Raw genomic sequence first — 12,459 nt, 5'->3', positions numbered from 1 at the left:
GACTCTGTTGCCTGTTACATTTGTGTGTTTTGCTGGTTATGTGTTATGTGCCGTTAATTGTTTGGGGATCCAATAAAGTCTTAATATTGTGATTCCCTCACCCTGTGTTGTCTGAGTAGTGTTTCGCCCACGGATAAGGAGGCCGGCGTTCAGTGGGGATGAGCCCTGGGCCATGCTGTCTTTCTAAAGGCGGCCAGTTCAGCGGACGAGAGCACCCACTGAGCCCCATGTCTCCACAATTGGGGGCAGCGGTGGGATACTACTCAGCCTGGTTTATCCAGGAGAGCTGCAGAGAACTGGTGTTCACGGACACCGTCCAGGGCTCAACAACCATAAGCATACCCAGCAGGCCATAGGGTAGGCATAAAGGTTTCGGATGCTGCCAAGTCCAACCCCACCAGCTCAGCCATGGGGCAAGGACCGGAGAGGAGTTACGGCCGCAGCAGTAAATTGATGCTACAGGTTCTGTGCCAGATACAAGAGATTGACTACAGGAACGCTGACACTCGGTCAGACTTGATCCGGAAATTAGTCCGTTGGGATGCCCAGAATGATGCAGAGGGCGATGAGGACCCCGCCGATATTGACCCAGAGGTTTTAAACTATGTGCCACATCATGGATCTAGTTACAATCGGGAATCAACTTAGTCCCAAGTAGCCCGAGCCACAGAGTTGTTGGCTGCATTGGGGCCTAAATCCTCAAGAGAAGAGAGGGCTTGTGTTCTGGAATTTGTTTATGGGGTTCCAGCTGCCGTACTGCTAACACCAGCCGGTCGAGAAGGATGGTCCCACTACCCAGCAGAAGCTGCACCAAAACAAAGGTCTACAAACAGGGCCTGTGACTTGCCCAATCTACATCGCTGTTATACATGTGGGCGCCTTGGACATATGGATAAAGATTGTCTCCAAAACCGAGGCCCCATGCTTGGAGCCCATCTGCCAGCTCAGTCGGACAAGGTCTGTGACATACAGAGCCAGGGACTACGAGATACTGGTTCCTCCATTACCCTGGTAAGCCCAGTTATTGTTTCCCCAGAAGACCATTTACCAGATTCCCAATTATCCATCTCCCTGGCTGAGGGCCAGCGCTCGAACATCCCTCTGGCATGTGTGCAGTTGGACCTAAGGACCGACCAGGGAGCGGTCAAGGTGGAGCTTATGGACAGCGTCCCTACACCAGTTATTTTGAGAAGTGACAAGGGAGAGGTTGATGTGAGACTTGTGGACAACCTCCCCACACCTGGTATTTCGGGGACTAACCAGGAGGTAATTGATGTGGGGTTCATAGATGGCCCCACCAAGCCTGTTGTTTCGGATACCACCCAGAGGGAAGTGGAAGTGGGGCTTGTGGATTACCTGCTCACACCAGTTATTTTGGAGTATGACCTAGGACAAGGACTATCCAGCCAGTTTGTAGCAGCCATCACCCACTTCCAAGCCAAGCAGGACCCTGATGTGGATCTTTCTAACGCCTTTTCCAAGGATAATTCACATTCCCAGCCTCCATCATCCACTGGAGCCAACAACCATGAGTAAGCCTAACCAGACTGTGGCTATTGACTGGGGGAAGATTGATAGTAAGAAATTTATGCAAGCCCAACTCATGGACCCCACCTTAGTGCTTGTCTGCAATATGGCTCCTCAACCTGGGGGAGGTAATCAGGGGGAGGTGTATAGATGCAAGCCTTTGATGCTGACCTCACCATTAAAAAGGACAATGTCGTCAAGAGGAGAAGGGTGATCGGAAGCCCATCCTGTCTGGCTAATATTAAGAAGGGGGAGGAATGTGACAACATGGACACTCAGTGCCTAGCATGGGTTAACTTTATTAAAATTCAGCCAGACATGAAGACAGTTTGTTTATAGATGGGGGATAATCCCTCATTGTTCTACAAGACTCTTGGGAGTTTAGTATTGAAGTTTTTGTTGACTCATGTAATTGTTTTGGCCACTGAAGGCCAGACACCCATTGTATTACAATGTGTTTGCTGGATGCGATTTAACTTAAGGCCCCGTCACACTAAGCAACATCGCTAGCAACATCGCTGCTAACGAACAACTTTTGTGACGTAGCAGCGATGTTGCTAGCGATGTTGCTGTGTGTGACATCCAGCAACAACCTGGCCCCTGCTGTGAGGTCGTTGGTTGTTGCTGAATGTCCTGGGCCATTTTTTAGTTGTTGCTGTCCCGCTGTGAAGCACAGATCGCTGTGTGTGACAGCGAGACAGCAACAACTAAATGTGCAGGCAGCAGGAGCCGGCTTCTGTGGAGGCTGGTAACCAATGTAAACATCGGGTAACCAAGAAGCCCTGTCCTTGGTTACCCGATATTTACCTTTGATACCAGCCTCCTCACTGCCTGTGCTGCCGGCTCCTGCTGTGTGCACATGTAGCTGCAGGACACATCGGGTTAATTAACCCGATGTGTGCTGTAACTAGGAGAGCAAGGAGCCAGCGCTAAGCAGTGTGCGCTGCTCCCTGCTCTGTGCACATTTAGCTGCAGCACACATCGGGAAATTAACCCCATGTGTGCTGTAACTAGGAGAGCAGGGAGCCAGCGCTCAGTGTGCGCTGCTCCCTGCTCTCTGCACATGTAGCTACAGCACACATCGGGAAATTAACCCCATGTGTGCTGTAACTAGGAGAGCAGGGAGCCAGCGCTCAGTGTGCGCTGCTCCCTGCTCTCTGCACATGTAGCTACAGCACACATCAGGTAATTAACCCGATGTGTGCTGTAACTAGGAGAGCAAGGAGCCAGCGCTAAGCAGTGTGCGCGGCTCCCTGCTCTGTGCACATTTAGCTGCAGCACACATCGTGTAATTAACCTGATGTGTGCTGTAACTACGAGAGCAGGGAGCCAGCGCTCAGTGTGCGCTGCTCCCTGCTCTCTGCACGTGTAGCTCCGTGCGGTGGTAACAAAGGTAAATATCGGGTTGGTTACCCGATATTTACCTTAGGTACCAAGCGCAGCAGCTTCCACGCGGCGCTGGGGGCTTGTCACTGGTTGCTGGTGAGCTCACCAGCAACTTGTGTAGCCACGCTCCAGCGATCCCTGCCAGGTCAGGTTGCTGGTGGGATCGCTGGAGCGTTGCAGTGTGACATCTCACCAGCAACCTCCTAGCAACTTACCAGCGATCCCTATCGTTGTTGGGATCGCTGGTAAGTTGCTTAGTGTGACTGGACCTTTAGCTGTCTCTGCCATTGACCATTATTACTGGGATATTCTGTATACAGCTTGAAATTCATCCAATAAGAGAAGCAACCTTGTACAACCAATCCGATAAGGGCACAGTATATCCTAAGGGAAGGCTATGGCTATAAAAGGGGACTTCTTGGAGTCACCAGGGTCGATGGATGTTGCATGATCCAGTCTTAGCTCTTAGGAGCTGGCTAGAGGATCAGAACCAAGATGCCTTGTGGACTCGGTCTAGGGACTTTGGCTCCGACTAGAGGATCACTTGGCTACATGGCTTCAATCTAGGAGCTCCGATTCCGATTGGAGACCATAACCGCAGTCTAGGGATTTCGACCCTGGCTGCCAGGATTATATCATATCATCATACCAGAGACTACTTAAGGAAGAAACCCAGGTTGGGACAATTTGGTCACCTGGCTACAGACTTTGCTGTGCTTGGTAAGCTTCCTACGCTTGCCACTATTCTTTTCTCGGTGTAGCTGGCCCTGGAAACCCCGATGCACGAACAATCTAATCCCTGGTGAGCCAGCGGAAGGGTGAGACTCTGTTGCCTGTTACATTTGTGTGTTTTGCTGGTTATGTGCTATGTGCCGTTAAGTGTTTGGGGATCCAATAAAGTCTTAATATTGTGATTCCCTCACCCTGTGTTGTCTGAGTAGTGCTTCGCCCACGGATAAGGAGGTCGGCGTTCAGTTGGGATGAGCCCTGGGCCATGCTGTCTTTCTTAAGGCGGCCGGTTCAGCGGACGAGAGCACCCACTGACCCCCGTGTCTCCACAGAGCCCACCGGTACCGACACCGAAGACCCGACCGGACACCATGCACAGAGGGGGTACTCAGACCATGAAGCCAGGACCGAAACCAGCGGCCTAGCTAATTAACCGATTGAGGGCAGGATTACAGGTCCTGTCCCAACCAAAGTCCCAAAAGCAGACAACCACCCACAGAGAGGGATAGGGTAACCGCCAGGGCCCATAGATCCCACGGGTCAGCGTCAGCAGGCACAGCTCCTCAGACACGCAGAAAGGCGGGAGCGGACTCCTGACTTCCAAACCAGGCAGCCCACAATACACAAAACAGTGCAGAGGAAAGGACAGAGACCACCAGCCCGGGTGAGAGGACCAGAGTACAACCGGCCACGGCGGCCGGCCACCGGCACCTTGGTTTACCAAAAGACTTGTGTGATTCATTCAATTGTGAGTAACCAACTATCCCCTGGTTCACCTGGGCGTGCAAGCCCCTGTCATCGCCATACCCTGCACAGAGACACTGGGCCCTGGAGCAACCATCCCTACCCACGGAGGGGTTAACATCCAGCTGCCATTCCATCTCCCCCGAGTATCCCACAACAGCAGCCGTGGTGTCCCACCTCACCACACACCGTGGGTGGCGTCACAGACATTCTACAATTAATCCCGTACAAATTCGTCCCCCTTTTATTCGGAGTGTCTGCACGACCCCCGCGTCCGGGGAACCCCTCGAGCCGTACCGTAGGCCCTGGATCCGAGCAGCGCCGGCTGCTGGCACGGGGGCGGCACACTACACTCTCTAGACCCTGCAAGCTTCCCCCGCCTGCCTGTGACCTCCAGTACCACCCTGCCCGGACCGCTCCAACTTCGTTCTCCTCCGCTCCGGCTCTTGGTCTCCGTTCTGTGGCGCCAGCTGTTGAGGTCCCTGCTTCCACCTCCGGTGGTAGTGGTGAAGACTCTGTGGCCACCCAGGTCCACTCCTCCAGATCGGTGAACAGTGCCTTGGACCAGTGGTCTCACGTCCTCCTCCCTGACACAGGGCACTGGTTGGCTGGGTGAGAAACCTTTAACCGACCTATCGATATTGGATGTACTGTTCTGTATAATTTTAGCTCGCTGTTTATGGAGCGGGCTCAGGGGCTGAGCCTGCATAATACTCGGCATCTGCTGGCTGTTTTACATTGTTGACTTGTGCCTAAAACAGCAGCGATCAGAGCTGCTCTCAATTTGTAACAGTGGCAGAAAAAGTACAATGTCCAGGGATGGTCCCATGTTCCAATCGCCCATCGACCTCCCTATAAAGCGATCGCGGCTTGCCGAACAGTTGCCTGCCATGTCAATACGCCTGTGAAGAAGCCCTGCCATAGGCTGAGCTTCTGACACACTGATTTTAGCTATTTACCACCTAGTCGTGAAGGGACCACCAGGCTTTGTTAGTCCTAGAGGCCAGACAGTGCCAGGGCAAGCTTAAAGTCATATCCAACTTACCACTCCATTGACGGACAGCAGCTGGTCCCCGCGTTTCAGCCCTCCGTGGCGATCTGCCACTCCGCCAGGAATAATACGAGAAATGTAAATGGGGGAGTTTTGTTCTTTGCCTCCCATAATATTGAACCCCAGACCTTCATCTGTTTTTGGAAGCTCCACAACTCTTGGGTGGGCATGACCTTCACTGGCAGCAAAGGCGGCAACCGTGGCCTAAACGGGAAGGAAAATTAAGATTTGTTAAGTTCAAGAACCAGATCTTTACGAGTTTTGCTGAGTATTATGTGGTCAAAGAGTGTCAAAGGTGACAGACAATCATGTGGTTTCTGGCCATAGAAGGTCACAGCGTTTGACTGCACAGAATGCTCCCTGACTTTCTATTGTTCCTGCTGTCAGTATTCATTGGTATAGGTAGCTTTCCTACTGGATTCATCTCTCCCCCATTTGGATCCAACAGGAGCTCGACTTCCACCCAACTGTTGATTGTCAGTATTCTCTTGGTACTTAAATACCCCTTCCTTCCTTGGACTGGTGCTGGTAATATTTTCAGTTCCTTCAACCTCTGGATACAAGCAGGTGGCTTGTACTCCTCTGTGGTATCGTTGCTGAACACTCTGCTGAACTTCTATCCCCGTGTGTCTCTTTCTATTGTCTATAGTGTTTAGTGGGGTTGACGATGCTCACCAGTTCCCTATTTAGGACCAGCACTAGGGATACCTAGGGTCAGGTATCCGGCTCAGCGCATAGGTGCAGAACCTATCTAGGGTGGTGAGGGACCCCAGGGACCAGCAGTAGGGATACCTAGGGTCAGGTATCCGGCTCGGCATATAGGTGCGGAACGTATCTAGGGTGGTGAGGGACCCCAGGGAACAGCACTAGGGATATCTAGGGTCAGGTATCCTGCTCGGCGCATAGGTGCGGAACCTATCTAGGGTGGTGAGGGACCCCGAGGACCAGCAGTAGGTTTGGTCAAGAGTCACCATCTCCCCCTTCCCTTTTCGCCATGTGTTTGGTACTTCCCCGTACCTAGCGTGACAAAAAAGAGCACAAAAGCTGTATGTTAAAAAATGGCTGCAACATTTGTTCCACGGCTGTTTGCGCACATTTCTGCATTATCACTACTAAGTACAGTTATACAAAATAGACTTAGTGGCCTGTGATTGTCTCCAAACGCAGATCCTCTGGGGTGGTCTTCAGCTGGATTTTTGGATAAAGCCTGAGACCCCTCTTATATGATTGCCTCCCCAATATAGATCCCGTAGGACTTATCTTACAGAACTGTGAACACAAAAATAGAAGTTTGCGTAATGTTGTATTGCAAATCACAACTCACCCTGGCGGTGGCGTGCGCCCTTATTTCAGCATTGCCGGAGATATCTAGGGTATCGTATAATTGCTCATATACCTGGAAGAGAGAATAGAGGGAGAAAATAACAGAAAAGCCACAATGTAACGCCAATAAAGTGATAACTCAGCTACAAGGCACAGCCAGCGCCACTGACTCTGGTAATTCCCAAATACTCTTCAATAAACGTAGACAGTGACCAGCAGAGTGCCCCCATAGACAGTGCCCAGCAGAGTGCCCAGCAGAGTGCCCACATAGACAGTGACCAGCAGAGTGCCCCCATAGACAGTGACCAGCAGAGTGCACCCATAGACAGTGACCAGCAGAGTGCTCACATAGACAGTGACCAGCCACAGTGCCCCCATAGACAGTGACCAGCCAGAGTGCCCCCATAGACAGTGACCAGCCACAGTGCCCCCATAGACAGTGACCAGCCACAGTGCCCCCATAGACAGTGACCAGCCACAGTGCCCCCATAGACAGTGACCAGCCACAGTGCCCCCATAGACAGTGACCAGCTAGAGTGCTCACATAGACAGTGACCAGCCACAGTGCCCCCATAGACAGTGACCAGCAGAGTGCCCCCATAGACAGTGACCAGCAGAGTGCTCACATAGACAGTGACCAGCCACAGTGCCCCCACAGACAGTGACCAGCTAGAGTGCCCCCATAGACAGTGACCAGCCACAGTGCCCCCATAGACAGTGACCAGCTAGAGTGCTCACATAGACAGTGACCAGACACAGTGCCCCCATAGACAGTGACCAGCTAGAGTGCCCCCATAGACAGTGACCAGCCACAGTGCCCCCATAGACAGTGACCAGCCACAGTGCCCCCATAGACAGTGACCAGCCACAGTGCCCCCATAGACAGTGACCAGCCACAGTGCCCCCATAGACAGTGACCAGCTAGAGTGCCCACATAGACAGTGACCAGCCACAGTGCCCCCATAGACAGTGACCAGCCACAGTGCCCCCATAGACAGTGACCAGCCACAGTGCCCCCATAGACAGTGACCAGCTAGAGTGCCCTCATAGACAGTGACCAGCAGAGTGCTCACATAGACAGTGACCAGCCACAGTGCCCCCATAGACAGTGACCAGCTAGAGTGCTCACATAGACAGTGACCAGCCACAGTGCCCCCATAGACAGTGACCAGCTAGAGTGCTCACATAGACAGTGACCAGCTAGAGTGCTCACATAGACAGTGCCCAGCCAGAGTGCTCATAGACAGTGACCAGCCAGAGTATCCACATAGACAGTGACCAGCAGAGTGCCCCCATAGACAGTGACCAGCCACAGTGCCCCCATAGACAGTGACCAGCTAGAGTGCTCACATAGACAGTGACCAGCCACAGTGCCCCCATAGACAGTGACCAGCTACAGTGCCCCCATAGACAGTGACCAGCCACAGTGCCCCCATAGACAGTGACCAGCTAGAGTGCTCACATAGACAGTGACCAGCCACAGTGCCCCCATAGACAGTGACCAGCCACAGTGCCCCCATAGACAGTGACCAGCTAGAGTGCTCACATAGACAGTGCCCAGCCAGAGTGCTCATAGACAGTGACCAGCCAGAGTACCCACATAGACAGTGACCAGCCAGAGTGCCCCCATAGACAGTGACCAGCCACAGCGCCCCCATAGACAGTGACCAGCCAGAGTGCTCACATAGACAGTGACCAGCCAGAGTGCTCACATAGACAGTGACCAGCCACAGTGCCCCCATAGACAGTGACCAGCTAGAGTGCTCACATAGACAGTGACCAGCCACAGTGCCCCCATAGACAGTGACCAGCTAGAGTGCCCCCATAGACAGTGACCAGCCACAGAGCCCCCATAGACAGTGACCAGCCACAGTGCCCCCATAGACAGTGACCAGCTAGAGTGCTCACATAGACAGTGACCAGCCACAGTGCCCCCATAGATAGTGACCAGCTAGAGTGCCCCCATAGACAGTGACCAGCCACAGTGCCCCCATAGACAGTGACCAGCCACAGTGCCCCCATAGACAGTGATCAGCTAGAGTGCCCTCATAGACAGTGACCAGCAGAGTGCTCACATAGACAGTGACCAGCCACAGTGCCCCCATAGACAGTGACCAGCTAGAGTGCTCACATAGACAGTGACCAGCTAGAGTGCCCACATAGACAGTGCCCAGCCAGAGTGCTCATAGACAGTGACCAGCCAGAGTACCCACATAGACAGTGACCAGCCAGAGTGCCCACATAGACAGTGACCAGCAGAGTGCCCCCATAGACATTGACCAGCCACAGTGCCCCCATAGACAGTGACCAGCAGAGTGCCCCCATAGACATTGACCAGCCACAGTGCCCTCATAGACAGTGACGAGCTAGAGTGCCCTCATAGACAGTGACCAGCAGAGTACTCACATAGACAGTGACCAGCCACAGTGCCCCCATAGACAGTGACCAGCTAGAGTGCTCACATAGACAGTGACCAGCTAGAGTGCTCACATAGACAGTGCCCAGCCAGAGTGCTCATAGACAGTGACCAGCCAGAGTATCCACATAGACAGTGACCAGCAGAGTGCCCCCATAGACAGTGACCAGCCACAGTGCCCCCATAGACAGTGACCAGCCACAGTGCCCCCATAGACAGTGACCAGCCACAGTGCCCCCATAGACAGTGACCAGCTAGAGTGCCCTCATAGACAGTGACCAGCAGAGTGCTCACATAGACAGTGACCAGCCACAGTGCCCCCATAGACAGTGACCAGCTAGAGTGCTCACATAGACAGTGACGTGACCAGCTAGAGTGTCCACATAGACAGTGCCCAGCCAGAGTGCTCATAGACAGTGACCAGCCAGAGTACCCACATAGACAGTGACCAGCCAGAGTGCCCACATAGACAGTGACCAGCAGAGTGCCCCCATAGACATTGACCAGCCACAGTGCCCCCATAGACAGTGACCAGCCACAGTGCCCCCATAGACAGTGACCAGCTAGAGTGCCCTCATAGACAGTGACCAGCAGAGTGCTCACATAGACAGTGACCAGCCACAGTGCCCCCATAGACAGTGACCAGCTAGAGTGCTCACATAGACAGTGACGTGACCAGCTAGAGTGTCCACATAGACAGTGCCCAGCCAGAGTGCTCATAGACAGTGACCAGCCAGAGTACCCACATAGACAGTGACCAGCCAGAGTGCCCACATAGACAGTGACCAGCAGAGTGCCCCCATAGACATTGACTAGCCACAGTGCCCCCATAGACAGTGACCAGCCAGAGTGCTCACATAGACAGTGACCAGCCAGAGTGCTCACATAGACAGTGACCAGCCAGAGTGCCCACATAGACTGTGACCAGCCAGAGTTCCCACATAGACAGTGCCCAGCAGAGTGCCCACATAGACTGTGACCAGCCACAGTGCCCCCATAGACAGTGACCAGCTAGAGTGCTCACATAGACAGTGACCAGCCAGAGTGCTCACATAGACAGTGACCAGCTAGAGTGCCCCCATAGACAGTGACCAGCTAGAGTGCTCACATAGACAGTGACCAGCCAGAGTGCTCACATAGACAGTGACCAGCCAGAATATCCCCATAGACAGTGACCAGCTAGAGTGCCCTCATAGACAGTGACCACCCAGAGTGCCCTCATAGACAGTGACCAGCCAGAGTGCTCACATAGACAGTGCCCAGCTAGAGTGCCCCCATAGACAGTGACCAGCAGAGTACTCACATAGACAGTGACCAGCCACAGTGCCCTCATAGACAGTGACCAGCTACAGTGCCCCCATAGACAGTGACCAGCTAGAGTGCCCCCATAGACAGTGACCAGCCACAGTGCCCCCATAGACAGTGACCAGCCACAGTGCCCCCATAGACAGTGACCAGCTAGAGTGCTCACATAGACAGTGACCAGCCACAGTGCCCCCATAGACAGTGACCAGCAGAGTGCCCCCATAGACAGTGACCAGCAGAGTGCTCACATAGACAGTGACCAGCCACAGTGCCCCCACAGACAGTGACCAGCTAGAGTGCCCCCATAGACAGTGACCAGCCACAGTGCCCCCATAGACAGTGACCAGCCACAGTGCCCCCATAGACAGTGACCAGCTAGAGTGCTCACATAGACAGTGACCAGCCACAGTGCCCCCATAGACAGTGACCAGCTAGAGTGCCCCCATAGACAGTGACCAGCCACAGTGCCCCCATAGACAGTGACCAGCCACAGTGCCCCCATAGACAGTGACCAGCCACAGTGCCCCCATAGACAGTGACCAGCCACAGTGCCCCCATAGACAGTGACCAGCTAGAGTGCCCACATAGACAGTGACCAGCCACAGTCCCCCCATAGACAGTGACCAGCCACAGTGCCCCCATAGACAGTGACCAGCCACAGTGCCCCCATAGACAGTGACCAGCTAGAGTGCCCTCATAGACAGTGACCAGCAGAGTGCTCACATAGACAGTGACCAGCCACAGTGCCCCCATAGACAGTGACCAGCTAGAGTGCTCACATAGACAGTGACCAGCCACAGTGCCCCCATAGACAGTGACCAGCTAGAGTGCTCACATAGACAGTGACCAGCTAGAGTGCTCACATAGACAGTGCCCAGCCAGAGTGCTCATAGACAGTGACCAGCCAGAGTATCCACATAGACAGTGACCAGCAGAGTGCCCCCATAGACAGTGACCAGCCACAGTGCCCCCATAGACAGTGACCAGCTAGAGTGCTCACATAGACAGTGACCAGCCACAGTGCCCCCATAGACAGTGACCAGCTACAGTGCCCCCATAGACAGTGACCAGCTACAGTGCCCCCATAGACAGTGACCAGCCACAGTGCCCCCATAGACAGTGACCAGCTAGAGTGCTCACATAGACAGTGACCAGCCACAGTGCCCCCATAGACAGTGACCAGCCACAGTGCCCCCATAGACAGTGACCAGCTAGAGTGCTCACATAGACAGTGCCCAGCCAGAGTGCTCATAGACAGTGACCAGCCAGAGTACCCACATAGACAGTGACCAGCCAGAGTGCCCCCATAGACAGTGACCAGCCACAGCGCCCCCATAGACAGTGACCAGCCAGAGTGCTCACATAGACAGTGACCAGCCAGAGTGCTCACATAGACAGTGACCAGCCACAGTGCCCCCATAGACAGTGACCAGCTAGAGTGCTCACATAGACAGTGACCAGCCACAGTGCCCCCATAGACAGTGACCAGCTAGAGTGCCCCCATAGACAGTGACCAGCAGAGTGCTCCCATAGACAGTGACCAGCCACAGTGCCCCCATAGACAGTGACCAGCTAGAGTGCTCACATAGACAGTGACCAGCTAGAGTGCCCACATAGACAGTGCCCAGCCAGAGTGCTCATAGACAGTGACCAGCCAGAGTACCCACATAGACAGTGACCAGCCAGAGTGCCCACATAGACAGTGACCAGCAGAGTGCCCCCATAGACATTGACCAGCCACAGTGCCCCCATAGACAGTGACCAGCCACAGTGCCCTCATAGACAGTGACCAGCTAGAGTGCCCTCATAGACAGTGACCAGCAGAGTACTCACATAGACAGTGACCAGCCACAGTGCCCCCATAGACAGTGACAAGCTAGAGTGCTCACATAGACAGTGACCAGCTAGAGTGCTCACATAGACAGTGCCCAGCCAGAGTGCTCATAGACAGTGACCAGCCAGAGTATCCACATAGACA

The 12,459-nt window shown here is 53.7% G+C and overlaps 1 protein-coding gene across 1 annotated transcript in view; it reads right to left on the bottom strand.

The window, feature by feature from the left end:
* LIN7B (lin-7 cell polarity scaffold B) overlaps positions 1-12,459 on the bottom strand; it is a 49,276-nt gene that overhangs the window by 22,319 nt on the left and 14,498 nt on the right. The window contains exons 3-4 of the mRNA XM_075329397.1: positions 6,762-6,833; positions 5,432-5,641 (exon numbers count right to left, since the gene is read on the bottom strand). Of these exons, the coding sequence (XP_075185512.1) occupies positions 5,432-5,641; positions 6,762-6,833 (282 nt within the window). The remainder of the gene's footprint in view (positions 1-5,431; positions 5,642-6,761; positions 6,834-12,459) is intronic.

This window comes from Anomaloglossus baeobatrachus, chromosome 11 (assembly GCF_048569485.1).
Source record: "Anomaloglossus baeobatrachus isolate aAnoBae1 chromosome 11, aAnoBae1.hap1, whole genome shotgun sequence".
Lineage (NCBI taxonomy): Eukaryota > Metazoa > Chordata > Amphibia > Anura > Aromobatidae > Anomaloglossus > Anomaloglossus baeobatrachus.
Note: the sequence above shows the minus strand (reverse complement) of the source record. Positions and strands in the feature narration are given on the sequence as shown.